A 27,056-nucleotide genomic window follows, 5' to 3' on the forward strand; every position below is an offset into this window, starting at 1 on the left:
TGTACAATTGTGAAAATTTAGTTAGTTAAATTTAGTCAGTTTCCAGTGGGTTCTAACAAGCATGTTCTGTGGCAGGTGAGAAACCTCGAGACGTTATGGCCACAAGGGGCTGCGGGGAGTGTGTCCTTGGGCCGAGGGGGAGCGGGCACACACGCCAACAGCTGGTGAACCGTGCGCAGGTGCCGGAAGACCGCGCACCTGCGCCGGGGAGCTGAGCACCTTCAGACGGGGCAGGGCCTAGCCCGGTCGGCGCTTCCACCACTTCAGAGAAGCGCCGGCGGGGCGAAGGCGAGCGGACGAGACGGAGTTCACCGCGCTGGCGGTACCCCGGGGCGGCCCGGCCCGGCCCCCCGTCCCCAGCGCCCGCGGAGCGGGGCCGCGCCGGGCCATGGCGGAGCGGGGCTGCGCCCGTGCCGCGCAGGGGGGACGCGCCGGGGCGGGCAGGCGGTGAGGGCAGCGGGCGGTGCGGGCAGCGGGCGGTGCGGGCAGCGGGCGCTGAGGGCAGCGGGCGGTGCGGGCGGTGCGGGCGGGCGGTGCGGGCAGCCGCGAGGGGTCCGGGTCGGCGCCGGGGCTGAGCGGACCGGACTGGCGGCGGCAAGTGCCCTGGACGGGTCACTGCCATCCCTGCCATCATCTCTCCTTAGCGCCGTACCCGCACCAGAGGCAGAGGGGCCGCGGGGAAGCCGCACCGTGCCGGGGTCGCTGGAGCGCCGGCGCTGCCTGTACCTGCGCACGGGCCGGGGTGAGCGCGGCCCGCGGGAGCCGCTCCCTCCGTCCCGCGGAGCGCAGCGTCTGGCCCGGCTCCCCCCCGGGCGCTCCTCTGTGGCCGCAGACTCACCTCGGCCTCCCCTCCAGCCTGCTGCCAGATGGTGGAGGTCCTGCTCGCCGCCCTGATCCTGGTCTGCAGCTCCGTGTCCTGCGGCTCGGCGGGAGGATACACCGGCCTCCCCGCCCTGGGGGGCATCTACTACTACCAGTACGGCGGGGCCTACAGCGGCTTCAGCGGAGCGGATGGGGAGCGAGCCCAGCAGCTTGACCAGCGTTTCTACCTGCTGAAGCTGCCCATTGCAAAGGCAGCGATGGTCGTGGGAGGATGTCTCCTGGTCTTCCCGTGTGTTCTAATTTTGGTTGGTGTTCTGCAGGTCCCGTGGCACTTCCCAGCATGGCTGCTAATTGAATGCACCTTGCACATAGTGATTGCAGTTGGCACAGTGCCTGCTCTCTACTATTTCCTCCATTCTCTGCTGAGCGTTTATAATTCATCAGTGTGCAAAGAGAGAGAGCAGCTTTATCAAAGCAAAGGCTATCAGGGCTTCTGGTGCAGCTTGCATGGGGCAGAGATTGCTGCTGGTCTATTGGGCTGCATGGCTGCCATGGCATACCTGCTCAGTGCAGGCCTAGCTGTCAGAGATTATAGGACAGTTCATGAACAGAAACAGAAGCCACTGCAATTATAAAACTCAAATGATTCCTGCACTCCAGTAATGGTCTTGATTTTTGCCAGTCTCGTTACTGAGATGAAGCAGTATGCTTTCCTTTCTTCTGGACAGTACAGCCTTAATGCTACAGAACACCCACCAAGCTGGCATAGTTCTAAATATGGTAGAGTCAGGTTATTCCTAACTTGAATTTGCACTATTGAGTTATTAGTGGCTCAAAGCTGATGCAGTGGATTGTCTCTGCTTTGCTACAAGTACTGCCGCTACATGCTTCTGTCAATTAACACCTTTTTGTAGCTGAAACTGTCTTTACAAAAGGCATGTGACTCTGCTGAGAAAAGAGCTCTTAAAAACAAGTGACTGAGGCCCATGATTGTGACAGTTAAATATTGCTTCCTTGTAGGTCTCTTGGAATTAACAGACCAGTGTGAACATGACATTTATAAGGCCATGAAAAAATCCTGAAAAAACCTCTCAAACTCAGTCTAACTTGTGATACAACGCCTTTTCAAATTCCTGGAGAGGGTGCATTTATGTATAAAATGGTCTTTTTATATAACTTGTATATAAGACTTTTGCTTAAAAAGATGCCCTAGATTGGGATAATCAGACAAAAGCTTTAGGAGGTAAAATTGGTGATTCAATATAGAAGTATATTGTTTTCAAAATACATTTTCAATGTAGAAGTTGGAGAAATGAGATGCTGCTCTTAATTTTTTTTTTTAGAAAAACTTTTATAGGAAGTTTAACTGGGAAAAAATCACCAACTCATGTCTCAAAATGAAATGCCACTTCAGAGCAGTGTCCATTGTGTGGATTGTTCATATGAGGCTGGAACCACCACAGTCTCACAGATAAGTTCTGTCCATATTAAAAAACTAAATATACCAGAAACGTGCTTTGCCTTGGACATAGCTCTTCTTTCACTGGCACCAGTGACTAAATCCTTACAATTACCAAAACCATGGAACACTATTAGAACTAGAGACACTAAAGTAAAACAGATGCCAAGTAGGAACACACTATGTGCTTTTTGGGGTTCGCTTTTTTTTTGCCTTTTAACATCAAGTGTCTCAGCACAGGGATTTACGTAGACCTGTTTTTGGATTTACAGGACTGTTGTCCTGTTTCTGCTAACATTTCTGTATTTCCTCTTGTTGCAGCTACTTCTAGAGCTGTACAGTGCTATTGAGAGCAAGTTCACAGGGCAGCATTCCTCTAGCAGGAAACAGAAAGCTGCCTTAATAACTGGTAAGCCGAATTCCACCCTCACAGTGTTCTGAAAGAAGTTTTTGTATGGAAGGCTGATGAGTGAAGTAGCACATAGAGCTCAGTGAATAACCTGCAGCACAGCTGCTGCTAGACACAGCTACCTTTGAATGGGATATTGCAGAGATTTTTTCCAGCACAGTAACAGAATCAGAATAAGCTGTTAGATGAAAGTAAAAATCTTTATTGCTAAGTCAGCTGAAAATTCAATGCAAAAATACTCTTCCTTCATCAACTTCTCTATACATCTGAATAAAGAATCAGTGGACTAGTGTTTTCCAACAATCACGTTATTTGCCTTTCCAAAGCAGTACATAGGCCACAGTGCTGAGGGCACATTCATTGGACAACCTACTCCCACACACTATAAAAACAGGGATCATTATAGGTGCATGCTAGAGTGGGATACAGAAAATACTCTCCTTTTTAAAAACAAAAAAAAAGCATGAAAAAGGATTATTTAGTAAACGGTTGGTACACTGCAATAGTTAACATGCGCCAGATCATATTAATAATTTTAAAAAGGTAACATTTTAAAATGTGAAAAAAGAGGAAAAATACAGTTGAGTCTTTAGAAGAGCAATAGAACAGCAGACAATGATTGCACAAGACCAAAGAGGTGATCTGCCTGAAGAAAGGCCTTTGGCAAGTGACACAAAAGCCACCAGCATCTGTCTGGAAGGAGTGCAGAAACCCCACAGGTCCAAAGCCTTAGGTGTGGCTGAAGGTCCTGTGTACTACAGGAAAGCTTTTAGACTTCACAGCAGCTTGTCCCTGAGAGAGGAAAATACTTCCTCCTCCTTGGAACAGGATGTTACCCTCCCATCTAACTGAAGATTGCAGTCTGATATGAGCAGTCTGTGATGCTGCTTCCACTGGGCCTTGTTCTGGGGGCAACATGGAGGCTCTTACCTTTAACACCTGGGCCCCCACTACCCACCACTCAATACAGAAGCCTTTCTGGACAGGACAGGACAAGAGCAGTGCCTTCAGAGTACCTGTCTCAGCAAGCATGCTTATCAGCAGAGCCAGAATTACTGAAGAGATGGACCAGCAACCTCCTCAGCTTCACTTGGCTGTGGCTACGTGCAGTGTGGGAGGGCTTGCATTGCTCAGCAGGGACAAAATAGCCAGAGGACCTCAAGGTGAGAACCCCTCTCTAACAGAAAGTCTGCAAGTGAGTGGGACATTCTCAGTGATGTGGTTATGTGATGATCACATAGTATCTCTGTAAACTCTGTAAAATCAGGGAAGGGACTGGAGAACAGGAAGATAATTGGGAAGACACTTTCTATACCCTGCTATGAGTCCTTCAGTAGACTGCCCATTCATACCTGTTCCACCTACAGCAGTGCTCCTTGGGAGCTTGAAATCTAAGGTAGTGTTAATAAATAAAGTAGGGCAGACACAAAGGGAGGAAGGAAAACAAAAGGTAATGGAGGGAAGCACTCTGTTCTGTGAGTTGTCCTCACCAGACAGATGAAGATAACCCAGCCACACCACTGTCTGACCAATGTCAGAAAAAAACCAATTTCTTTGGATGACAGTGACCTTGAAGCGTGTCTCAGCAGTTGGAATCTTTTGTTAGAAAATCCAGGACATCTGCATGAAAAAATTACGCCAGTGTCTTTGCTGACACCCAAAAGTGGCCTAGGAAAAAGCAGCACTTTCTGTGATGAACAGGCACTATTTTTAATGCATGAAAAAGATTTTGGATGACTGGAGAAAAAGCATCACAATGCTGTGGCTGAAATGGAAAAGGAAAAGCTTAATCCTTGGAAGAAGCACATGGAAAATATGCAAAAGCTGCTTGAGGACACCAGCGCTTGTCTTAGTCAAATAAAGAAACACTATTTGGAACAGCTAAAGTCAACTCAGCCTGTGCTGCCCAGAGTCCATAATACCAGCTTCACAGAAATCTGTGGATTCTTCCTGGAATGTAAGAAAGATAACAAGCCATGTCTTCCATGACAGTTCACACCCATAGAAAATAGGAGCTGGCTGTATTTAAACTCCCTTTCTGCTTCAAAACCAGAAACAGCACTGGAGAAAAAGTCAAAGTAGGCATTCCTTCTGTTCCATTCTGCCACTACCTCCAAGAGGTACAGTTCAGAAATCTGCATGCTCTGTTGCAGAGCTGTGTTTTTCTTATTCCTTCAACACTGAGATAGGTAGAGCCATTCATTACTAACTCCTTGTGGCAATTCTGCATGCAATAGTACTGATTCAGACTGGCAAGGATACACTGGACTTTCCATATCAGTGCAAGAAATAGAGACCTGATTTGCATTCATACATGCTACTCAGAGTGCAGGACTTGTCAGAGTCTTACTCAGAAATAAGGGTTTCTGCATCAGTCCCTGATCATCATACTGAATGGAGGCTGTTCCACAGCCCTTTCAGATATCAGAAACTGTGAGGCTAGGCACAGATATTTGGTAAAATTATCACCAGTAACAGAATCAAAAGTTGCAGCTGAATACATTGGGATGGGGTTTAGCATTTGAACCTTTTCTGCTGTTTCTCCTCTGCCTAAAGGATTCAAATCCTTGTTTCTGTGACTTTAAGAGTTAGCTTCAACCTCCAGTTCCAAATGAAATAAGCATTTAAACAACCAAAAATTGTGAGAGTTTAAACTTTGCAAAAAGTTGGGTTGTTTCATGATTACAATCCTAAAATGTTGCTCCTCGTGCGTGACAGAAATACCTTTTTTTCTTAGTGAGAAGAAATTCAAGGTGCTCTGAAATCTCAGTAAAATTCCATTAGATTTTGTCAAAAGATCTATATTGACAGAATTTCACAAACAGTCTGCACAGTATTTCCTTCTGAGTAAGGCCCAAATTTGATCCAAAAATAGACAACTCAAGCCCCTCAGATCTCTTCAGAAGAAACGTTTATGTTTTCTTCATAAATATATAATTAATGAAGAAAAGGCACTAGCCCACATCACAGTCAGGATTATTGCACCACTGACATGACAGGGACAGCTGCTATCCAGCTCTGTCAGGAAGGAAGACAGATCTGCATGCTACAGAGGCAGTGACGTCCACAACCCTTATACAAGATGACAACAATTGCAGCCAACTTACACCCTGCACCAAAAATCCTAATGGAAACAAGGCATCTGAGTGCAGACTAGCCAGTTCATCATTAGTGGGACTGTTTTAAACATCTTTTCAGTGCTGATAAAAATGTGAGTAAGATGAAAAGTTTAATTTTTGCTTTTGTGCTGAAGGCTTAGCAGGAACAAGTACACTTTCACCTTGTTTGTGGCCAAATTGGGCACATACCATGAAATGCTGGTTGCTGTGTATTTGGAATATGACTCCTGCTTCTAGAGGCAAGCAAAGATGCTGTAGCTGACAATGCAGAGGCTTATGTTGACAGAAAAGAGCACTGGATGCTTCTGCCAGTCTTACAGCACACCATTGTTTACAGCTTAACTCTTCTGACTGACCACTGAGACAAGCACAAGCTCCTGGCTTTATCCCATGACTTCTGTAGAGGAAGCTTCTACTGTGAAGCATCCATGATGAAGGTGGCCAGGCTGCTGCTGAGGTGGGTCTGTGCTCTGCAGCTAGAACCACTAGATCTACACATTGCCTTAATCAACCAGTCCTGATCTTTTCTATGCTCCATATAAAATGCATCGGTTGGCACCTGCTTATCACTCAGCTATGTGTTTTCTCATCCTGCACAGAATGATCCCATCATAACCTTCACTCTCCCCTACACCAGTGCCCATCAGAACACTGGTACCCTGAGTCCTCCACTATCCTAAGAACATCCATTGGGAAAAGTCCACAGCATACCTGCTGTGGAGTGCTTTCTCCCCTAACCCTAAATAATAAAGTGCTGGGCTGAAAGGGAAAAGAACAGCTTCAGTGCAATAAATAAAAGTGCTTGCAATTAATGTAGGAAACCATTCTCAGGTCAGCTTCATTGCAACTGTCTGTACTCGTTCAAGGAATAACAAAGTCAGGTGCTGGCGGGGAAGGTGGGACACTGCATCAGAAATATTCACAGGACTCTAAACACTGAGCATTTCTCTCTCAGCAGCCTCCTCACCCCATACACACATATGCCAGCCCCTGTCCAGCACAGCTGGCAGAATCTCAGGGTTCAAGGACTTACCAGACAGTCCCTAACACAGAGCTTAGCTGCTGATCTGTGTGCTCATAGAACAACTGAGATGCTACAGTGGTTAAGTGGACAGCCCAGATGGCCTTCCTGATTCTTCCTCAACTCCATTAAGGAAGCAGCAGGTGTCTGTACTCCTTGCAGATCCCAGCTCCCTCAGAGGGCATGACAGCCCTTATTAAACAGAGCTTCCTGGGACAGATAATGTGGGAATGGTACTTGTAGGGTTACAGAGCTGTGTCAAACTCCTCCGGCAGGGATGCTGCATGTTCTTCTTTCAGCTCCTGATCTGCTCTGTCCTCCTGGTGCTGCTTCATTTGTTCTTTCACTTCCTCTTCCAGATCAGGTGGCACCACAAATTGATCTTCTGGCTCCATCTGGGATGGAGCAGCAAAATAGCCTGTCTTCTTCTTGGGTGCCTCTGTCGCTACTTCTATGAGGTTGAGGCTCTCCTCCAAGGGCACTATGGAGCCATTGGAAAGCTTCTTTCCATAAAGACAACATGTGGAAAGAGATTTTTGGAGTTCACACTTCTCCTTAACCCCTCTCTGCACAGTGTTGCTGTTTACACTGTTCTGCCTCCGAATGATGAGTACAAGCCCAGAGTCATCCTCTGGCCCTGGAGCAGAAGAGCTGTACTCTGCAGCAGGATGTTGTAATTCCAGACTCTTTCCTTTACAGCAATGGATGTCCACTTCTACCTCCACTTTACTGCCATTTGTCATCACACCTTCCACAGGCTGCTCATCATCACTATCTAGACCATTGTCAGACTGGTTGCTAGAGAAGGTGGCACTGGAAGGTTGGCGCTGAAAGATGCTTGAGGGGGGCACAGGATGTAGGCTGCAACGTCGTTCTTGTCGTGGTAGCAAGCTGCCGTCGAGACCAACAGCATTGTGTTCATCTGATGCAGTAGAGCCCACCTCACTGCTAACCTCAGAAGCAGACAGTTCACTGCTGAACTCTGAAGCAATTCCACTGCTACATGAAGGTGTTGCTGGTTTGGTGGTAGTAGAACTAAATCCCCCAGGGCCTGTCAGAGTGAGGCCGTGCATCTCACACGTGCAGTTGTCCTCACTGATGTTCAGACATACCACCATTGCACCAACATTGTCTTGGCAACCATAGCTTTGGGCTAAAGTGCAGAGTTTCTTTGCTGCAGCTAGTGGGTCGTGTAGGTGCCGCACAGCTGAGACAGCCTCTGCATAAGAAAGGTGTTCCCAGAGAGCTTTGTTCCCTAGAAGTAGCAATTCATCTTGTACAGTCAGTGGAATGGAACTGACATGTGGTTTGGGCAGGATCCAAGGATGCAGGTATGTGCAGCCCAGCATCCGAGTACAGCAAGTCACACCATTGACTTTATTGTCCTGCGGACAAGAGAAATAAGGCAGTAGCATGGGATGTGCTATTAGATAATTTAGAAAGCAAACTTTCTCCTGCTCATATGCTGGTTTGGAGCCTCGAGAAATGTCAGTTACACAGCTGCAGCACTGGAGAAAGGGATCTAGGTGCTGGTACTACAGCGCATGCACTATACCTAATGACCAGGTACAATAAACGCCATCACCCATGCTGGCAATAACACACTTTTATCCCACAAGACTTTTTGTTGTACTCTGAAGAATTGTAGCAGACAATTCTGAAATGTGCAGCTAGACTACCTGCAGTACACTGATCAGAGAGTCTCACTGATTAGTCTTATGCGAAACTTATTTTTTTAGCACAAGTGAGACAGTGACTTTTGACTTTCTCAGTGCAAGACAGGTTACCCAGACACTAAACTATTTCTGTGTATTATCTGAACTATTTCCCTCTTTATTAATATATAACTGCATTCTGAATCATGGACACTACAACCCGAGGACAAAACAAACAGGTAGGTATCTCAAACTGTTTCTGTAACCAGGATGTATTACGCCCTTCTGCTAGATGGTCCCCTGGCCAGCCTGGCAGTGGTCTACCATGAAGAGAAGTGCCCATAACCTTCAGTCCCTTTTCCAAGTCAGTGTTTTGAGTTTAATTTCAGCGTTCTTAATTTCTGTATCCTCTGGGTGTCAGCACTGCTGCTGCCACAAAGTATTAAAACCTAGCAGATGAGATGCACAGGGAAGTCTCTTATACAGTAATTTCACTTTTCTTTTTCAGAATCCATTAATGAGCCAGTTTTTAAACTATTTAACGTGCTACATTAGTCCCATAGTTATTTTCAGTCAGTAGCTGCAGTGCTATTCCTTGAAGAGCTGTAACACAGTGACACATTACGCTTATGAAAAACACTTCTATCTAGCAACTTAATACAAGACCCACTGCTGAGCATACAACTACAGTGATTGGCACTCATTTCTCAAGATCTTTACAGATGTATTTTTCCCACTCTTTGTAACTTTCCTGTTATTTCCAAGTGTTTAGAAAGTTAACCTTTACCAAGTTCTCTAGAAATCATTTTAATAGTTTTGCATACTACAAGTCATCCTGTAACCATAGTTCTTAGGCCAAAGTGCTTAGGAACATGCAGTTTTGGACAGCAAATCAACAAATGAAGCAGAGCAGGAAGCACTAGATCAGAACCTTCATGTCACCCTCTCCCCTGTTATGTTATGCAGACAATCAAGCTCATGTATTTGTACCAAGCTTTTATGTGAGTGTGGAAGCTGAAGTGGAAAGGGTCCAAACCAACCTCTGTTATAATGGCTTTTTGTTCCTTGACTCTCCTGGCTTCTTCTGAACATTGTTCAAGACTGAAGACTTTGGAGAGAGGCAGTGCTTTTCCACTTCGGCACAGAACGGCTTGGCACGTCCCCACATTGGCCACCGTCAGAGAAAAGTTGCTGGCTGGATCAGCCACCTCATTACGAATGTAGCAAAGGACAGCAGAGGAACCCAGCTTCTGCCCAGCCATGCCCAGCTTTCTGTTGGAAGAGAAAGTGTAGGAGGCTCCAGACTCTACTGACAGGCATTCTGGAGGGCTAACATATTGATATACCTAACATATTGATATACCTTATGCAAGTCCCACTAGGACCAGCCTGCTCACTGTCCTACCTGTGGGAGACCAAGAAGGTGTTGGACATGAACATGGTGTCAGACTGCTGTACCTCCTCCAGGAGCACATCGGCCATGGTGCACTGCAGCAAACGTGGCAGTTCTTCATTCTTGTCACCATCAAACATGCCATACACAGCCTCCACCCCCTCTGCAAAGCTCCCCAGTGCCAGGGATGACACACACAGCCTGTCAGAAAAGCATACAAGCTAAGTTAATATGTCTCAAAAAATTAACTTGTTCTCAAAACTACAGCCATCAGGCACTTTGCTGTGAGTGCCATTCTCACAGGGCAGCAAAGCCACCAGCCCTACATTCACTAGCGTGGGAGATGTGCAGCTACATTTTATTATTGGAATTCCCAAACCCTCCTTGACCACATGCAGGAGAGGGCAACAGACACAGCTGGCAAGAGAAAAAGCATCTTTGCTGGAGAGGGGAGTCCAAGTGTACCAGGAAAAGTGTGAAAATAGAGGCAAATGTGGAGACATGAGTTACCAAGACTTAGTAACAGATCCAGAGAGGAAAAGGTATGGATGAGCTCTTGGGCAAAACAGGTCTGCTTGGGTGCTCAGCAGTGCACTCTGCCCAGCATCCTGAGAAGACAGTGTCAGTGTTCAGCAGACCATAATACTCACTTATTTCTTTGGCCTGCCATCTCAGCTACTCCGTGACTCCAGAAGACAGAAGTGAGTGCCGAGTCTGCTGTGAGGGAGGGCTTAGCATCAATCTTCAGTGTGGTAATGTGACTACAGAGAGAACAGAAGTTATGCTTTTCTAGAACCCGCTGAACAGGTCTTAGGACCTTGTCCAGTCTAGTTTTAGACAGCAGTCTGTGGAAAGAACTGCATCAAGGAAAGGAGTTTAAGGTCTAGGTGTTCGGGAGATGTCTGGCTGCTTATGCCAGAGACACCTGGGAAAACCTCATACCAACTGAAAAATTCCTTGCTCTGATGTTTCAGACCCCGACTTTTCCCTTCCCAAAGACAGCAAGTCTCAGCTGCCTCAGGCAGGGAATGTTATACTATCATACAGTGATAAAGTGCTTTTACTTTACTATCCCATTTCCTCTCCTGGCAAGGGTTACCCTTCCCTGTGCAGGTCACTACTGGGTTGACACGTCAGTGGCTCACCTGAAGATATCCAGTGTCTTGTGTTCTAACACCAGGTTTGTGTTTCCACTCAGATCCAGCTCTTGCAAGGCACCTGGCAGTGCCTCAGGGATTAGGATTTCAGTTAACTCATTGCAGCTCAAATCCACAAACTGCGGTAGCAACAAACAGCATGACAAAGAAAATACTCTTTTGTTGTGTCGTATCATCAGTTACTCCAGTGCTCCTTACAAACGTCATACAACCCTGCTACTTATTGTATCTCACACATACGTTATGGAAATGGATCTGACTTGTCAGATTTTTAAGCAACCTGCAATAGCCATGACTCCAATACTGAAAGACTAGGTCACACCAAAGATAAAGGAAAGCCTCTATATGCAAACCTGCTGCCCACTGTCTCAAATGCAAGAAACCAGAAATGTCAGAGACGGGGTAAAAGTGAATGAGATGATCTTTTATCAACTCAGAGGGTGAGAGATGGAGAATGCATATTCTGTGGCCTCTTCTTGGGTTGATCAAGCAAAGTCATAGAACCACAGAATGGTCTGTGCTCAAAGAGACCTTAGAGTTCATTTTTTTCAACACATCTGCCATGGGCAGGGACATCTTCCACTACAAGAGGTTGCTCCAAGACCTGTCCAACCTGGCCTTGAAACTTCCAGGGATGGAGCAGCCACAGCTTCTCCGGGCAACTTGTGCCAGGGCCTCCCCGCCCTCACAGGGAAGAGTTTCTTCCTAATATCCAACCTTCACCAACTCTCGTTCACTTTAAAGCCATTCCCCCTTCTGCTGTCACTCCGTGCCTTTGTCCAAAGTCCCTCTCAAGCTCTATTTTAGTCACTTTAGGTAATGCAAGGTTGCAATAAGATCACTCCAGACCCTCTTCTTCTCCAAGCTGAACAACCCCAAACCACTCAGCCCATTGCCACAGCAGAGGTGCTCCAGTCTTCTGATCATCTTTATGGACTCCTCTGGATGCACTCCAACAGGTCTAAGTCCTTCTTGTGCTGAGGACTCAAGAGCTGGGTGCAGCCCTCCAGGTGGGATCTCATCTGAGTGGGGCAGGGGTTCTGAATCCCCTCCTTACCTGCTGCCCATGGCACTGGGGATGAGCCCAGGATGAGTGGGCTGGGGGGTTTTCTGGGTGCCAGCACATATGGCTGGGGCATGTCCAGCCTCCCATCCAGCAGCATCCCCAAGCCCTTCTCAGCAGGGCTGCCCTCAACCATTCATCCCCCAGTCTGGATTAATACCAGGGGCAGCCCTGACCCAGATACAGCACCCTGCACTTGGTCTTGCTGGGACCTCCTGCTCTCTCCTAGCAGTTACTCATTCTATAGCCCAAACTAGATATCTCTTTATCTTCTCCATACAAATACCTGAATACGGGGCAAATGCAGGATTTCTGGAAAAATGCTGATTTCATTAGAGTGTGCAATAAGTGTATGAAGTAGCTTGCAGTTTGCAACCGTTGTAGGAATTGTTTTCAGTTTGTTTCCACTCAGATTCAGTTCTTCCAAGTGCTCCAGCTTACTAAGTTTGCTGAAAGGGAAACAAAAAAATACCGTATCTTACAGACATGAACTTGTCACTTTCTGAAGTTGCAGATGAGGTATCCATAGACACTGCCCTTTATGAGCTACTTTTCTGATTTACTGATGGGAGACCCAAAGTCCTAAGAGATGCTCTAGTAAGATGCCTGGCTTGGATTTGTACAACAGACAGACCCTTTACCATTAGTGCTGAAGTTGCAAAGAAATATCACCCCATCCCCACACACGTGCAACACAAGTTACATCCCTTGGTCCCCCTGGAAGGCACCTCAACTAGTACAGGAAAACCTACAGCCAACACTACCCTGTGCCAATCCCCTTAACACACTTCTCCTCCCCCAGTGTGTAGAAAAATCAGGTTTTTGTCTTCAAGCCAGAGGGAGAGCATTTCACTCTGACTTTGACTCATGTACAATCATGGGGAGGTGGCAGCTTCCTCCCAGGAAGCATTGTCTTGCCCAACAGCCTTACTGACTTACCTTGCAGGGAAAGTCTGCAGGTTGTTGTTTGCCAGATGCAGGATCCGTAGGTTTGGGTGTCCCACCAAGACAGGGATGCATTGATCTGTGAGGTTGTTATTAGTCAAGTATAGCAGCTGCAGCATGCTCAAACTCTCCTCCCCCGGACATGTGGAGGGCAAGGACTCCAGGCTGTTTGCAGATGCATTCAGGTACCTGAGGCTAACCACAGCAAGTGCAAGAATCAGACTTCACATCATTCAAACCACTCCATTAACAAGGAAAAGGAGCTGTACAAATGCCAGTGTAGACAGCAATATCAGACAGGAGGCCAGACAATACTGTAACATCCCTACCCACATTAAGATTTGTGAGTCTACTAATGACTTACTAGCTATATGCTCTGTGGATCCACACAGCATTTTTACAGTAAACAGTGAGTACTGAAAAGCCCAGGGGTAATACTGGGTAATAATGGAAGCAGACAACATAAAACTTTACTTTAAGAAGGGCTTCTTTAAAGAAGGGCTAACTCCTCTGTGATACAGTTAGGAGAAACTATTCATTTGTAAAGGGTCTCTCTTATTGTTCTCAAATGAACTGAATCTGACTGGCTTCTTTTCTTTGCACTTGAACTTATGACTACTTTTAAAGACAAAGTTCTTCAGGCAGCTTCTGTTTTCCTGTAATTATACAGTAACATGGACTGATTCCTTCAAATCAGCTTGATGGCTTCCCTTATGGCACCTGAATAACCTCCTCATAAAGGGTACACCTCGTTATATCTTATGCAAATGGCACCTTGAAGGACAGTCACACAGGTGCCACTTTCAAAAGATGTTTGATACTGACACTCACTTCAGAGCTTTGACAAAGAGTGTCTCTGGGAGTTTAGTCAACAGATTGTGCTGAAGGTCCAGCACCTCCAGTGGAATGTGTTCTAGAAGAGGTGGAAGGCTTTGCAGACGATTGTGCCCCACCATCAACTTCCGAAGACTCAAGCTTCTGAGGATCCTAGAAAGACACAGGGTTTTCTATTTAACTTGGTTCATTCCTCTTGACATTCACAGAGTGAGAAAGGTAGTATTTAATCCACTTAATTTGCTTGTACACCAGGGAAAAATTAAAATACACCAATCCATAAAATGTAAACAATTACATAGCAGAACAACACACAGGGTAAGATGGTTCAAGTCTCTCTGCTTGTATGCACATCTACATTTCCCTCTACACTACTACTGTTCGGTATCTTGTGATTCAAGTTGGTGTGCATGTGCCCAGCATTCTCTCAGGCAGATAAAGAAAGAAGTCACAAAGGAGGGCTTTAAATGCCTGTTGTCACTTGTAGGTAGAAAGGAGTGCTTCCACAGTGCCGACATAAATTCAAAGCTTTAACTAGTGGCTTAGCACTCCTGTATTATTTCTGAGGCAGCAAATTATTCTTTGCGTAATATAATTAAAATTTGGTCACTTTAATCCATTGGATTGGCTAAAGTTCTCTTCTAAGTTCTCATTATCACATCCTTGTTATGTCCTTTTCTTGCTCTTGATGTATATAGTTTTTCTGTGACAATTACTGGAATGTCACTGCTGATCACCTCCTATGTCTCTTGCTTCAACTTCTCCAACCCATGTTCTGCATTTCTTCTCTGTTAACTACTTCTCCATTCAATTTTAGTACAAATTACCCCAGGCACTGTGTCATTCATCAAATCACACACCCACCAAACACCCTTATTAGGATGAGAATGTTTATGCTTTGCTTCTTCCTGGGATAAATAACTGCAAAATAGTATTAGTTCTTGGCTCTCATTCACTGCATTTCTCCAGAAACTGAAAGGGAAATAGGGAGAAAGGAGCTGGCTGATGGTGCACTGTGAAAGCTGCATTTCAGATCAGCTGAATTGTGCCTTTGTGATAACTCCCTGTCAAAGGTAACAGATTGAAATTTCTCTGGCATGATGCAAAATGTATTAGGGTCTCACCTACGACCTGTGTTCACAGACAGTATGATAACACATATAAATCACAGCAGCATGTTCTATGTCAGGTGCAAATAGCTGCAGTAGCAGTTGAAAGCACAGGATAGAATTACCTAGCCCCTACTGTTCAAAAGGCTGACCTAGAAACTGGTTCTTTCCAACATTTGAATACAGACCATTTCTGATGCTGCATAGACAAAGTAAGTGACAGTAAATATCTCAACGCAACAAGGAATTAAGCAATGAGAATAGCACTGCTGTTCTCTCCCCAGACAGCCCATTGTAGAAGAAAGCTCAGCTCTGTTTACAAAGGTTTTCTGACCTTGATGGAAGCTCCAAGAGTAGGTTGTAGCTCACATCCAAAACTTCCAGTTTCTTTGCTTCACAGGCCCAGTCTGGGACACACTGTAGTTGATTGCTGAGAAAAGCAAGTGGGAAAAGCTAGAAAACAGCACTCCATATGGAAAAGACTGAATGCTGCATGATTTTAGTGACAGCCAAACCAAAAGCAACAGGCAATAATGAAAAGTGTCTGACTTAGTCATGGATAATGCAAACTGAACTGGTTCATGACTTGGCAGGGCATCCTATCTTACAAGTTTCACAATGCTGCTCCAAGGGCAGATGTAGGCAATGAAACCAACAGCAGAGATCACTGGGAGCTACTCTAAATATTTGATCCATGGATCCCCCCCATTCAGTTGAGTAAGCTGCCACAAGTTCAGTGGTCCCTGCTTGGCTTTTGTTTTTTTTTCCTGATCACAGCCTACAGCTGAAGGACAGCAAAGTCACCTGGAAAGGTCATACTGGTTCAGAAGGGCTTCTGGTCTGGGACACTTTCATCATTGTTTAGTGCTGGGCTTTGAAGTCCTATTGTGTTTAATTGCACTCAAGATGTCCAGATACTTGCTTTAAATTCTGTTGTGTGTTATCACTTACTGAGAGAGTTCTAGACATGTCAGTAGATCAGGAACCGGATAAATATTGACAGCTGTCAGACCTGATGAAGTAAAGCAAGTAAGTATGATTGCAGAGCTTCAGAGAGAAAACAGCACAGAGATGCAAATCAGAGATCAAATGAGACTCACAATCTTTCTCTATAGAGACTCAAGGTTCCCACTGATACTTCCCACCACAGAGTTCACACTTCATACATCTGCCATATGACACACTACAGTGTCTCACTATCCATTTTTCCATCCATGTGGAGCACCAGAACAAGAGAGAACGGTACTTTACTTTGTGGGCTGCCAAACACATCTCAATGGAACATGAATTCCCAGGATATAACACCACAACCTCCACACTGTTACACAGCCTGTGTACACCCATGCACATGTGATCCATAGGAGCTAACCTCAGAGGACCCATCGCATATGGTTTCACCACAATAACATCAACATAAGTATTTTTTTAATGCATAAGAGAGGGCAAAAGGCTGTTTTCCTTTGCTCCCAGGGCTTAAAGGGAAAAGGCAGGTGAAGAAGACAAAGAGACATACAGTTGCTGTTGGCATACAGGGCCCGAAGGGAAAAGCCGCTCAGTGTCAGCTCTCTCAGCTTATTTCGCTCGCAGTGCAGCTGCTCCAGGCTGACCAAGGAGCTCAGATCCAGATCTGTCATCTGATTGTCTCGTAAATCCATGTAAGCCACAGATTTGTTCTCCTCCAGAGTGTCAGCTGCTGCTCTCTTCAGGTTGTTCAGCCTAAACACTCAGAGATGAGTTAAAAAGTCAGAAAACTGAACACTGGACATTGGTAAGAGAGAAGAAAGAAGAGGAAAGGAAGAATTCTGGTGAAGGCCAACACCAAAGGTGAGCACAGTGAATGAAATGTGCGACAACCAATGGTGAATTTCAGGCAGTAAATACAAACAAAAACATTTCCTTTGTCTACACTGCTACACATAATCATTTTAATGATTCCCAAATTCTTAAGAGATTCTGAAAAAAGATCCAGTCTAGAAAACAGAAACTGGGTCAAGGGGCAGCTACTCTGCATGGGCAGAGGAAGCTATCTAAGAACAGATACTAGACTGCCTTGCCACACACAAAAATATCTTTGTCCCTTTCTGAGAGATCTGCAGTTGGCAGCCTGGAGAATCAGGATAACATCTCTAGGGCAGTGAGGCAAAGAAAGAAAGAAGAGACCAAGATTTTAGTATCTTGAGCTACCAAAGCTTAAGGTAACAGCAAATCATAGGAGGAAACTAGAGGGCTGGGTCACATTCAGCATCTGGCACTGCTCAATTAAGGCTGCTTTTCCAAGTGGATTCTGCACACCCTCAGAAACAGAACTCCATAAAAGCTAAAGAATCAGTAAGAGAAAAAACTGAACCTAGTTTATTGCAAAACGTACCAGAAGTTGCACAGATCCTCTGCTGTAAATGGAAAGTACCAATCTGTTTTATAGACACCTGCCAGTTTCACCCCTTACCTCAGGTCCACACTTTTGATGTGACCCATACGGTTCAACACTGTCAGGTCCAGGGTCTCTAGCAAGTTCCCTGCCAGGGCTAGTTTGTCTAAGGTGGCAAGTTTTTCACAAATTGCTGGCAGTTCACAGAAGTTATTGAATGAAAGCCCAAGACAGCTGAGCTGCTGCAGGTTTCCCATCTCTTCTGGTAAGGATGTGAGGAAATTGCCATCAAGCCAGAAGGTCTGGAGACTGCAAAAGTGAAAAAGAGAAAGAAAATAATTCTGCAAAGAGTAGTGAACATCACATTTCGTATTTTCAGTGAATTTTCTCATATAGTTAGCTGGTCTCAATGTGGTTATTTTAAAGGTACCTAACAGCTAATTTTATTCTTATACACGTAAAGTTACTGAAGTACTTTTATCACACATGTAATAGCCTTGGAAATTCCAGTTGTGCCAAAGATTGTACGTTAACACAAGCAAAATACAAACCAGTTGTAACATACGTTGTAAATGAAAGATATTTACTTAATTACTTGATTTTCTACAAATGGCACAGTTTAATCATACCTCCTATCACACTAATGCCCTAGTAGAAGATTTTACACTCTAGTTGTCCATTCCAAAACACACTCGGAAAAGAATAAGGTAGCTTTCTGTTGTATGATGAATTGTTTCAAAGGTTGTATGGCTTTTGAGACTCAGATCCCAAATATAAAATTCCCTTATTATGATTATGTTCCAACAGAGACCTTTTTGTGTTTAGTGGTGGTAGAAATGAAATCTGAGGCCATAAAAAGCTCTTATGAATAAGGGCTCAAGGAGTCATCAAGATAACTGGACCCATAAATAAACTGTAAACCTCCAGGAAGTGTAAGCCGACATATAACTTTTTCCTCACAGTTTGCATATGGCTAAAAGATCATTCTGGAAATTACTTGCTCACATCCAATGTGGCTGCAGACACTCCTTTTTTAATGATACAAGTTGGAGGAAAAGCAGGCCACAATAAATAAACAGTTTCATATTGATGTTTATCTATATGAACATTTAGATAAACATCTATTGATGTTTATCTAAGTGTACTAACAGTCTTGCAATTAAATTTACCTAAGCTTAAGCTCTTATGCATTTGGGGCAGCTACTGAGGAAAATAGACAAGGCTCCAGCAAACACTTTAAGACAAAATTTTCAGAGGGGATTGCTCAAGCATTTTAATGTTAAAATCCCCTAACACAAAAGCAGCCAATTCTGTAGAGCATAAACAAATACCAGTGCTGACAAAAATCACTAGACCCCTGTGAAAGTTACCACAGAAAAGTTTTCTACAATAAATTAAAACTTCAATAGAAATTGCATCAGTACTGAAAATATTAAATTCAAATAATAAATGCAGAAAGTCAGACAACTCTGAAGCTGCAGAAGAATGCACACAGACTTATTTGAGAAACAATGCAATTGCCTTCAGTGCTTCACCTGCATCAAGTTTCCTAATCTTTTCTGCACTAGCAGTTGTGATGTTTTCCTAGTAGTGATTAAGGGATTGCACATCTTAGCTGTTGACCTTCTGCTGAAGTCAACTTAATCATTCAGCCTTCATGGGCAAAACAGGCTGCCCTGTTGTTGGTTTTTTTTTTTCCACACTTTCAGAAACAGTATCTGCACATCAGTAGTGCTCAGCTGAGGCACCAAGGATATTTATGATCACAGATTTAAATAACATACTCACTTCAACAGTTTGCCAATCTGACTTGGCAAGTAATGAAGTCCATTACAGGAAATATTAAGCTCTGTCAGAGTAGAGATCTCACACAGTGATACAGGAAACTCTCCCAGTCTATTATGAGACAAGTTCAGACTCTTCAACTGAGAAAACCTATTAGCAAGAAGACTAGTTAATTCAGAAACCTACATGTTTAAAGCAAAAATACACAAACCAGTAATAAAGAATTCTTAAGTCTTTGTACACTGGTGATACAGTCAGCTAACTCATTACAGGAGTTTTTGCATAAATTTGGGTTTAAGTCATTGATATTCTTCTCAACTGTCATGCTGAAAATGATCAAACACCATAGGTTTACTGCAGGAACTGATAACAACTTTCTACACCAACAAGCTTTGTCCTAGTGACTGCTACTAAGATTAAGGTGACTAAAATGCTCAGTTAAAAAAATTTACCTTAAAATAATTAACCACAGTAAGAGTCTACAATTATGTAGCTAGGAAAAAGAGGAGCTGAAAACATTCCTAGGACTGAGAATAAAACAGAAAGCCAAGCCAAGCTGTAAAAGGGAAAACTAAGAAAGCACTTGCTTCATGCTGGGAAAACCCAAAACCTGCACCCATAAGTCCTTGAACAAGATGGCACAACTACAGTTCTCAGCAGACTGCATCACAAGCACTGCCCCAGGTGCACACAGCCCCACCGGTGCTTGGGAAATGGTTACCTATTTCTAGCTCCTTCAATCACTATGCTAGGTCCAAAGACGGAGAAGGAACTTAGTGTGGCTGGGGTAACATCCAGCAGGGTTCTCCCCCAAGAGTTCCTGCCTCCTTCTACAAGAAGCAAAAGTATTGTTCCCCGAGTAAATCCTCTTCATCCCAAACTGGAACCACCAAAAATTAATTCAGTGGGGAAATTAATATCTCACTTCAATGAGATAACTGCAAATTTCATGTACTAGAGAACTACTTCCTGGAAACATGCAATTATTAATCTGCCTCTCCTACCTGACTTTTCCCAGGCATGTAGCTCTTGGCAAGTAGCTCTTATTTTGAAGCAAACGTAATAATATCGGTAACAAAACAAGGTTAATTAGCTTGAGGGAGAATATTACTTCTTGCTTAAGATGTCTTGAAATATAGGACTGAAAGGTTTTGGAGTTGTTTTCTTCTTTATAGTGACCTTTTTTCGATTCAAAATACTTGTAATGATCTGTGTAGGAACTATGTATATTTCTCCATTTTGCTTTATAACCTTGGGGGGTGCTGTTCTTTTGAAAGAGGGAGCATAGCTGAAACTTGGACATGAGTTGTTTGCATTGAGCACCTCATAATTTGAATAAGGGCACAGGGATTTTGTTTGCTGCAGCCACAGACTCCCTTTTACTGCAACTGAAAGCCAAAGAGAAAAAGATGCTATGTTGGTAAAAGCCTGCCTCAAAGGAAGGATAATGCAAGGATCTAACAATGATACAAAAATTAGAAACTTGCACACAGAACTCCACCACAGTATTGGAAAAGAAGGAAAGAATGAGGATGAACCTTAAGATTTGAACAATCTCACTAGCTGGCTCAGCTTTAAGAATTTAGGACAGGTTGTGGCTCTCAGGGTTTGAAATCAGCAAATGCTTTAATAAAACTGCTTTCTCAGGAGCTCTGAAATAGCTTTTGCTACACCTGTTCTTAGTGCCAAGCAGTGTTTCTCCCTCTCTAACAATGTGGTGAGAAGCTGCTCTGAGAGACACAGCATCAAACACAACAGCACAATTAATGTTTAGAATTCATCCCTCTGCAAAAATATGAGGGGCATTACGGTTTCCAAAAGCTGAAGGGAAACTGGTATATGACGCAGCTGGGTCTGAGATTCTTCAAGCAGACTTCCATACTGAGTGGGAAGGACAATACTCAAAAGTCTTTTGAGTTCTCCTTCTGTTCCTTCTTCTTTGCCTCAGTAAGCTCAAGAAGTGATCTAGGAGTGGAGTGGAATGGAAATGTAACTCTCATTCAAGCTGTGTATATGAACCAGGTATTAGAGGGGATAAAGATTCCAAAATCGTTGTGGCTCCTCAGGTTATGGTTTGTGCTCTCACAGGGCATACTGAGACAACAAGGAAGTATGGAAACACAGCAGTGAATCTTCCATGGAATGATCATCCTCTGTTTAGCAGCCCAAACTGGTGCTGCCCTGAAATATTCCAAGTTTAACACACCCTGTTCTGCCAACAAAGCACACCAGCACAAATCTGTATCAACTAGCTAGAATGCTGACAAGAGACATGCAGATGTATACATGCACGTGCACACACACATACCAATGAAGACCAGATCTCAGTGTTTTTCAGGTAAGTGAGGTGCTTGAAAGGCACTACAATACATAAAAAATAAGCTAGGAGATGTAACTAAGCAGGTAGGCCTATTTAATACCCTTTGCTTAACATTTTCCCTTTAGCCAATTATTTTTGCTCCACTATTATAGGTAGTTAGACTCCTAGAGCTTGAAAGTTGCTCAGAGGAAGAGATCTGATTATTGAGAAAAATTCTGCTGTTGGGAATTGATAGTCTCAATGCACTGAGAGCACCTACTGCAAGTGAGCAAGGGTCTTCTTGCGATGCTGTAATCTTAGAAGCATCCTAAAAACCTCAGACAGAAAATCTTTTCAAAAGGCAATGAGCAGCCTTATGTGGGCAACCTAATGCTATCTGTTTATTCAAGATTGTGTGAAGTGAGAACTTCTTTTATGGCTTTTGTTTGTTTGTGGATTTCAGCTTCATCAGACATAGTCACTGCCAGGAAGAGTTGAGTTTCTGACATGTCAGATTTCTTGTTGACTACATGCAAGGTCAAAAGAAATTTCAAGCCCCTTTGCTGATCCTGTGAACCAAGGATACTCCATTTTAGAAAATAAAGTTCTGATGTGCTCAGAAATCACACAACGTATTTGAAGAGACAAGTAGAAAGCAAAATCTTAAATTATTTTAAGCAGCTTCTCCAGTAACAGAATCCATTACAATTCAGCATTAGAAAACTTTTAAACAAGTTTGGAAAACCAGAACTAGACTCTGGCTCACAAGGAAACTGCAAAGAATTCCAAAAAGTGAGCAATTTTCTTTCATTGTATGTTCTTATAGATACCTGGGCATCTCATTACCCTAGAGGAAGAAAAATGAAATAGTACAGTAGCAGGCCCCTAGAGACAAAGAAAACAAAAATACAGCCTTCCTCAACCCCATCCCACCTTGCAAAATACCCTCCAACAAACCAAAATGACAAAAACAACCAAACCTCAAAACTACAACAACAAGCCAAAACAAACAAAAAAACCCCCAAAAAGCAGTTTTGCAAAGTTTCTCCAAATACATTTTCCTTAGGGAAATGTGTTCCAAACAGAGCCATTGTAAGCTTCCCAACAGCTTTCAAAATTCATAGAGCAACTCCTTGAATTCTATTTAGCATGGTTGGTATACATATCAACAGACTAATCTCCCTCTAGATTTTTATGATTTTGGGAAATTAATTTTAAAATATTTTTGTAAGACTCCTTCACTTACCTAAGATGACTACATCATGCTTCCATACCATCACACAACTGCTACTCTCTTAAAAGCAGATCATCACAAGTTTCCAAAGCAAAGCTGGAGTCTCACAGGCCCTCTGCCAATTCCAAATACACATTAAGAACTCGCCAAAACAGGGTTTTTCAGACCTAAATTTCTTCCTACAAACACTTATTCACAACAGCAGCACTATGCTTTTCCTTGCCTTTTATTTTATACCCCAAGATGTTCTCTGCTTAGCAAGCAGCCTAATATTACTACTGCATCTTGTCCATACAAATGGCATGTCACCCCACAAGGCTTATCTCAAATCAGAGTTAGCACAGAATCTGTGGAAGGGAGCTCATGAATACTATAACTTGTTGGAAATTTATTCCTGCTTGTGCTGCCCAGCTCTGCTTCCAACCCCGTCACTTGTTAGAGCTTCCTAAAGATCAATTTTTTTACCATCCCCAAGAGAACAGGCAATACTTCATTCCTGTATCCACATGTCAAGGACTCCAAATGTTGGAGAAAAATGATTCTTTGCAGACCTGCAAAGAGAGTCAAGACTCCCTGCTCCACTTGTTCTCATAAAATTGTGGCGTAAGTTGAGGTAGGTGATATCTTGACTGTAGAAGAGGTGCTCTGGTACTTCCTCAAGGCTGTAGCATGAAAGATCAACCATGCTAAATCGCATAGACACAATCTGAAAAGAAAGAAAAAAAGCTGCAGCTGTGCAACAAATTTGCTCTGGAAGTCTAATGGAAGGCCAAAGAATACAGGTAATAAACAATTTGCAAGAACATGAAAGAACTCCTTGTACCTACCAGGTAGAGTCCATACAGGAAATGGGAGTCCGTGAAGTACAAGCCTATGACCTTTGCTACATCCCTGACAAGGATGCACAGCTGGACACCAGCCAGGATTCATACAAAGCCCTGCTCTGTATGTGGACTGGGCACACTGCCTAAAGGCTAGGCTATAAGAGAGCCAGTGTAATAGAGGAAAACAGATCTTTCAGAAAACTATTGAGAAAGCATAATCTCAAGTGCCTTCCAAAGGTGCAAGAAGCAACAGGAAGCAGTTGATTTTCCAGTTCAGTTCTTTGAGGTTTACAGAACCTCTAACTAGCATAGCTGCTTCTTCTGTACTTTTAGGTACTTCTTTTTTTTATTAGTTTGTTGAGAGTATAAAATTTGAAACATAACTTTTTAGAAAAAGGCTTCATAAATTATGGTTTGGCAGCGTTTCATGAAGTCTTTGCAAATCTCATGTCCTTTCATAAAGTATGTTTTGTTTTGAAGTCTTTAGTGCTTAATTTGACATTTTATGACCTGCTTTATCCTGAACTCATTTTGTATTTCATAATATCCTTGCTGACCTACAATGTCTCTGTATCTCAAACCTCAGGGCAGCCCTGTGTATGTCCAGGTCATACTTCAGATACATTCAAGTATGGCAACAAATGCAATCTGTAGGTTTCTACAGCTGTAAAGCCAGTCAGTCCCTGTGGTTTGCTCTAGGGACCTGTGATTCAGTTAGTCTTGTAGGTGCAGCAGAGGTTAAAACAGCACAGAACTATTGCTCGACAATGTTGCACAGGTAGAGAAAAAGAGAAGGCTAAGAGAAAAATCTCTGTAGCCCAGAGCATGAAGGAAATAAAGCCGGAAAATGTCCTGGGTGCTGTCTCCAGCATCCTAGCTTCGTCTCTGACTGCAGATCAAGCTTGCATCATAACAGCCTTCCCGTGGCGTACCCTGCACATACCATCCAAACCACACTGTCCCCAGGGGCTCACCGTGGATGCCTGCCGGTGCCACCGCTGGCACTCTGCCAGCGTTTCAAAGGAAACATGGTATGTCTGAGCTTGTGCTCCAGCAGATGTGAAAGCAAGGGTGTACTGCCGACGTTTCATCTCTTCCACCTGCAGAGGGAGAATTGACAACAACAGTCTGCCTAAGCACCAGAAACTGCAACTGACCTGAAGTCTAGGGTGAAGTATTACTGGCCACCAGTAACATTGCATTTTGCCGAAAATATAGTTGCTGTCACTGGAGAAAAACAGAGAAGTAAATCCTGCTTAACATCTTTCTGCTGAAATGGATACAAGAAGTAGTAATTTCCAGAGTGACCGTGCACATTGGCTACTGCTGTGAAAGCTGAACTAGTGTTCATTTTATTAGCCTTCAGACTACTACCTAAGCAAATCAAGTAGAAAGATGTTTGGCACATTAATGCAGTAATCTGTTAAAAAAGCCTCCATTAATCTCTTGTGGGCAATTTCCACCACTGCTATATTTTTTCTTCCCTCTCAGGTTACAGGGAACTAACCAAAAAAAAGGCCTTACCTTCCCTCCAACGAGAGGCAAGATGTGCATCTTCCCTGCATGGCTGTCCTTCACTGAGGACACAATGAGGCACGTACCACAGAGAGTGACTGAGCGCTCTGCCCACTTGTGCAGCTGGGTCTTTCCTTTGCGTACATTATAGACTCCAGAGAGCAGGATGCGATCCAGCTGTTCCACCTGACATGGCTTTTCTGAAGAAAAAGGGGACATTGGCATTTACTGTCCATATGTTCTTCATTCTCATCTGTGAGTACAAATGACACGGCTCTAACATGCAAAACCGGCTGTTGTAAAGAACAAGCAGAGAAACTGCACTTTAAAAAAAAACAAACCTCTGCAGAGGACAAGCAACATCCTCAGTCAGCACAGGAACAGCAGCTGAGCAGCACCATTTGTGCCTCCCAGAACAATGTTAGAATGGTTGCCATGCAGCGTGTTTTTAATCCTCAGGTAGTTACAGACCTTAGCAAATCCACATGCTTGCCAAATATCCTTCATTCAAATGCAACAGAAAAACAATTTTAAACTCTCGTTGAGTCAGCTAAAGTCACTGAAATCATTAAATAAGTGGCTTCTACTGGACTTTAAAGGAAGACCTGGAAAATCAACTACAAAGGAAATTCTGTCCCTGAAGATGACTGTCCTGGTTTTGCCTGAGATAGAATTCATTTTCTTCCTGGCAGATGGTACAAGGCTGTGTTTTGGCTTCAGTGTGAGAATAATGTTGATAACACAAAAAAACCTGCTGTTTTGGTTGGTTCAGCAACGCTCACCCACGTCAAGGACTTTACAGTGTCTGATTCTCTGCAGCAAGCAGGTGCACAAGAAACTGCAAGGGACCATGGTTGGACCAGGTGATCCAAACTAGCACAGGGGATATTTCACACCATAGAACATGATGCAGTATACAAACTTAAGGAACTGGGACAGGAGGGCTGAGCACTGCTAGAGAAAGGGCACCAGTGTGATGAGCAGTGTATTGTGCATCACTTGTGTTTTATTTCTCTTTTTTATTTCCCTTTTCATTACAATTATTATTATTATTTTACTTTATTTCAATTATCAAACTGTTTTCAGGTATCACCTTTTTCCCATTCTCCTTCCCATCCCATGGGGGAAGCAGTGTGTGAGTGAGCAGGTGCTGATTGGGTAGCTGAGGTTAAACCACAACAGTCCTTTTAGGTGCCAGCCCTGGTGCACCAAGGGCAGAGACACATCTGACCAGAGCGTGTAAAAACAGATTTGCTATAAGCATTTGCTGTATTGGTTTAACAGTGGCTGGTTACAATATTGATTGGTTTGCTCCATTTTGTTGCATTTGTTCTCAAGTGCAACAAAATGTAACACCTTATCTGCTGTAAAGGCTGGGTTAGGGTTATGGTGTTGCATTTTGTAATGTCATCTGTGTGCTCAGCATGGCCCCTACCTTTGTGCTCTGGTGCCATTTAGTGGAAAATATCGATAATGACGCTATTTGCCTTTTCTCCGCAGACAGCCCTCCTAGGGAGTGGACACTTCCCACATTTTCCTTTTCTCCTCCAAGTTAATTACAACAGCATTTGGGAATTTTTAATATCCTTGGGATGTTGAAACCAGTGTGGTTCCCTATTGCTAGGCACCACAACTGTGGCCTAGGTCCTGTTTAGGGAGAAACAACTGTTTGTGGCTACTCCAACCCTGTGACAAGCCACTGCAACTACTCAGACTGGACTGGAGTCACACTGCTGCCAATTGCTGCTGTACTGGACTCAAGGTCAAACCATTCAGCTTCTGGAGTTGGGGTTACAGAGGATTTGGAGCCCACAATACTCTAACTGAAAGAGATACTGGTAGCATATGAAGGGGTTTGAGCTGCTTCAGAGCTGATTGGCACTAAGGTCCAGCTGCTCGTGGCACACTCCTGGGGTGCTGGGCTGGATGTTCAAACTGATGCTATGTGGAGTAAGCAGGTCACATGGATCACACAGCAAGCTTGAATAAGAAAACCACACTCCAAACATTTATCAGGAGTAAACAGTTAACTACTGACTCAAGCT

At 43.9% G+C, this 27,056-nt stretch overlaps 3 protein-coding genes across 7 annotated transcripts in view; 1 reads left to right on the top strand and 2 right to left on the bottom strand.

Moving 5' to 3' along the window:
* The window catches only part of TAT (tyrosine aminotransferase), a 33,435-nt gene extending 32,460 nt beyond the window's left edge, over positions 1-975 (bottom strand). For all 3 annotated transcript variants that reach the window (XM_064386214.1, XM_064386213.1, XM_064386215.1), the window contains exon 1: positions 839-975. The gene's annotated coding sequence lies outside the window, so the exon portion shown is untranslated. The remainder of the gene's footprint in view (positions 1-838) is intronic.
* MARVELD3 (MARVEL domain containing 3) lies at positions 143-6,630 on the top strand. Its single transcript, XM_064386244.1, has 3 exons — positions 143-447; positions 645-742; positions 856-6,630. Exons 1-3 carry the CDS (start codon positions 389-391, stop codon positions 1,455-1,457), a joined length of 759 nt encoding a protein of 252 aa, XP_064242314.1. The 5' UTR covers positions 143-388; the 3' UTR covers positions 1,458-6,630.
* PHLPP2 (PH domain and leucine rich repeat protein phosphatase 2) overlaps positions 2,872-27,056 on the bottom strand; it is a 31,641-nt gene continuing 7,456 nt past the window's right edge. The window contains exons 4-19 of one of the 3 annotated variants that reach the window (XM_064386186.1): positions 25,021-25,211; positions 24,471-24,596; positions 23,224-23,378; positions 19,143-19,289; positions 17,433-17,663; positions 16,500-16,702; positions 15,938-15,998; positions 15,321-15,416; positions 13,875-14,030; positions 13,038-13,238; positions 12,385-12,547; positions 11,024-11,154; positions 10,529-10,639; positions 9,891-10,079; positions 9,526-9,757; positions 2,872-8,215 (exon numbers count right to left, since the gene is read on the bottom strand). In XM_064386186.1, coding sequence (XP_064242256.1) covers positions 7,076-8,215; positions 9,526-9,757; positions 9,891-10,079; positions 10,529-10,639; positions 11,024-11,154; positions 12,385-12,547; positions 13,038-13,238; positions 13,875-14,030; positions 15,321-15,416; positions 15,938-15,998; positions 16,500-16,702; positions 17,433-17,663; positions 19,143-19,289; positions 23,224-23,378; positions 24,471-24,596; positions 25,021-25,211 — 3,533 coding nt within the window. In that variant the 3' untranslated portion in view covers positions 2,872-7,075. Of the gene's footprint in view, positions 8,216-9,525; positions 9,758-9,848; positions 10,080-10,528; positions 10,640-11,023; positions 11,155-12,384; positions 12,548-13,037; positions 13,239-13,874; positions 14,031-15,320; positions 15,417-15,937; positions 15,999-16,499; positions 16,703-17,432; positions 17,664-19,142; positions 19,290-23,223; positions 23,379-24,470; positions 24,597-25,020; positions 25,212-27,056 lie in introns of those variants that run through there. The other 2 variants (XM_064386187.1, XM_064386188.1) reach the window with 2 other exon arrangements.

Source organism: Passer domesticus, chromosome 12 (assembly GCF_036417665.1).
Source record: "Passer domesticus isolate bPasDom1 chromosome 12, bPasDom1.hap1, whole genome shotgun sequence".
NCBI lineage: Eukaryota > Metazoa > Chordata > Aves > Passeriformes > Passeridae > Passer > Passer domesticus.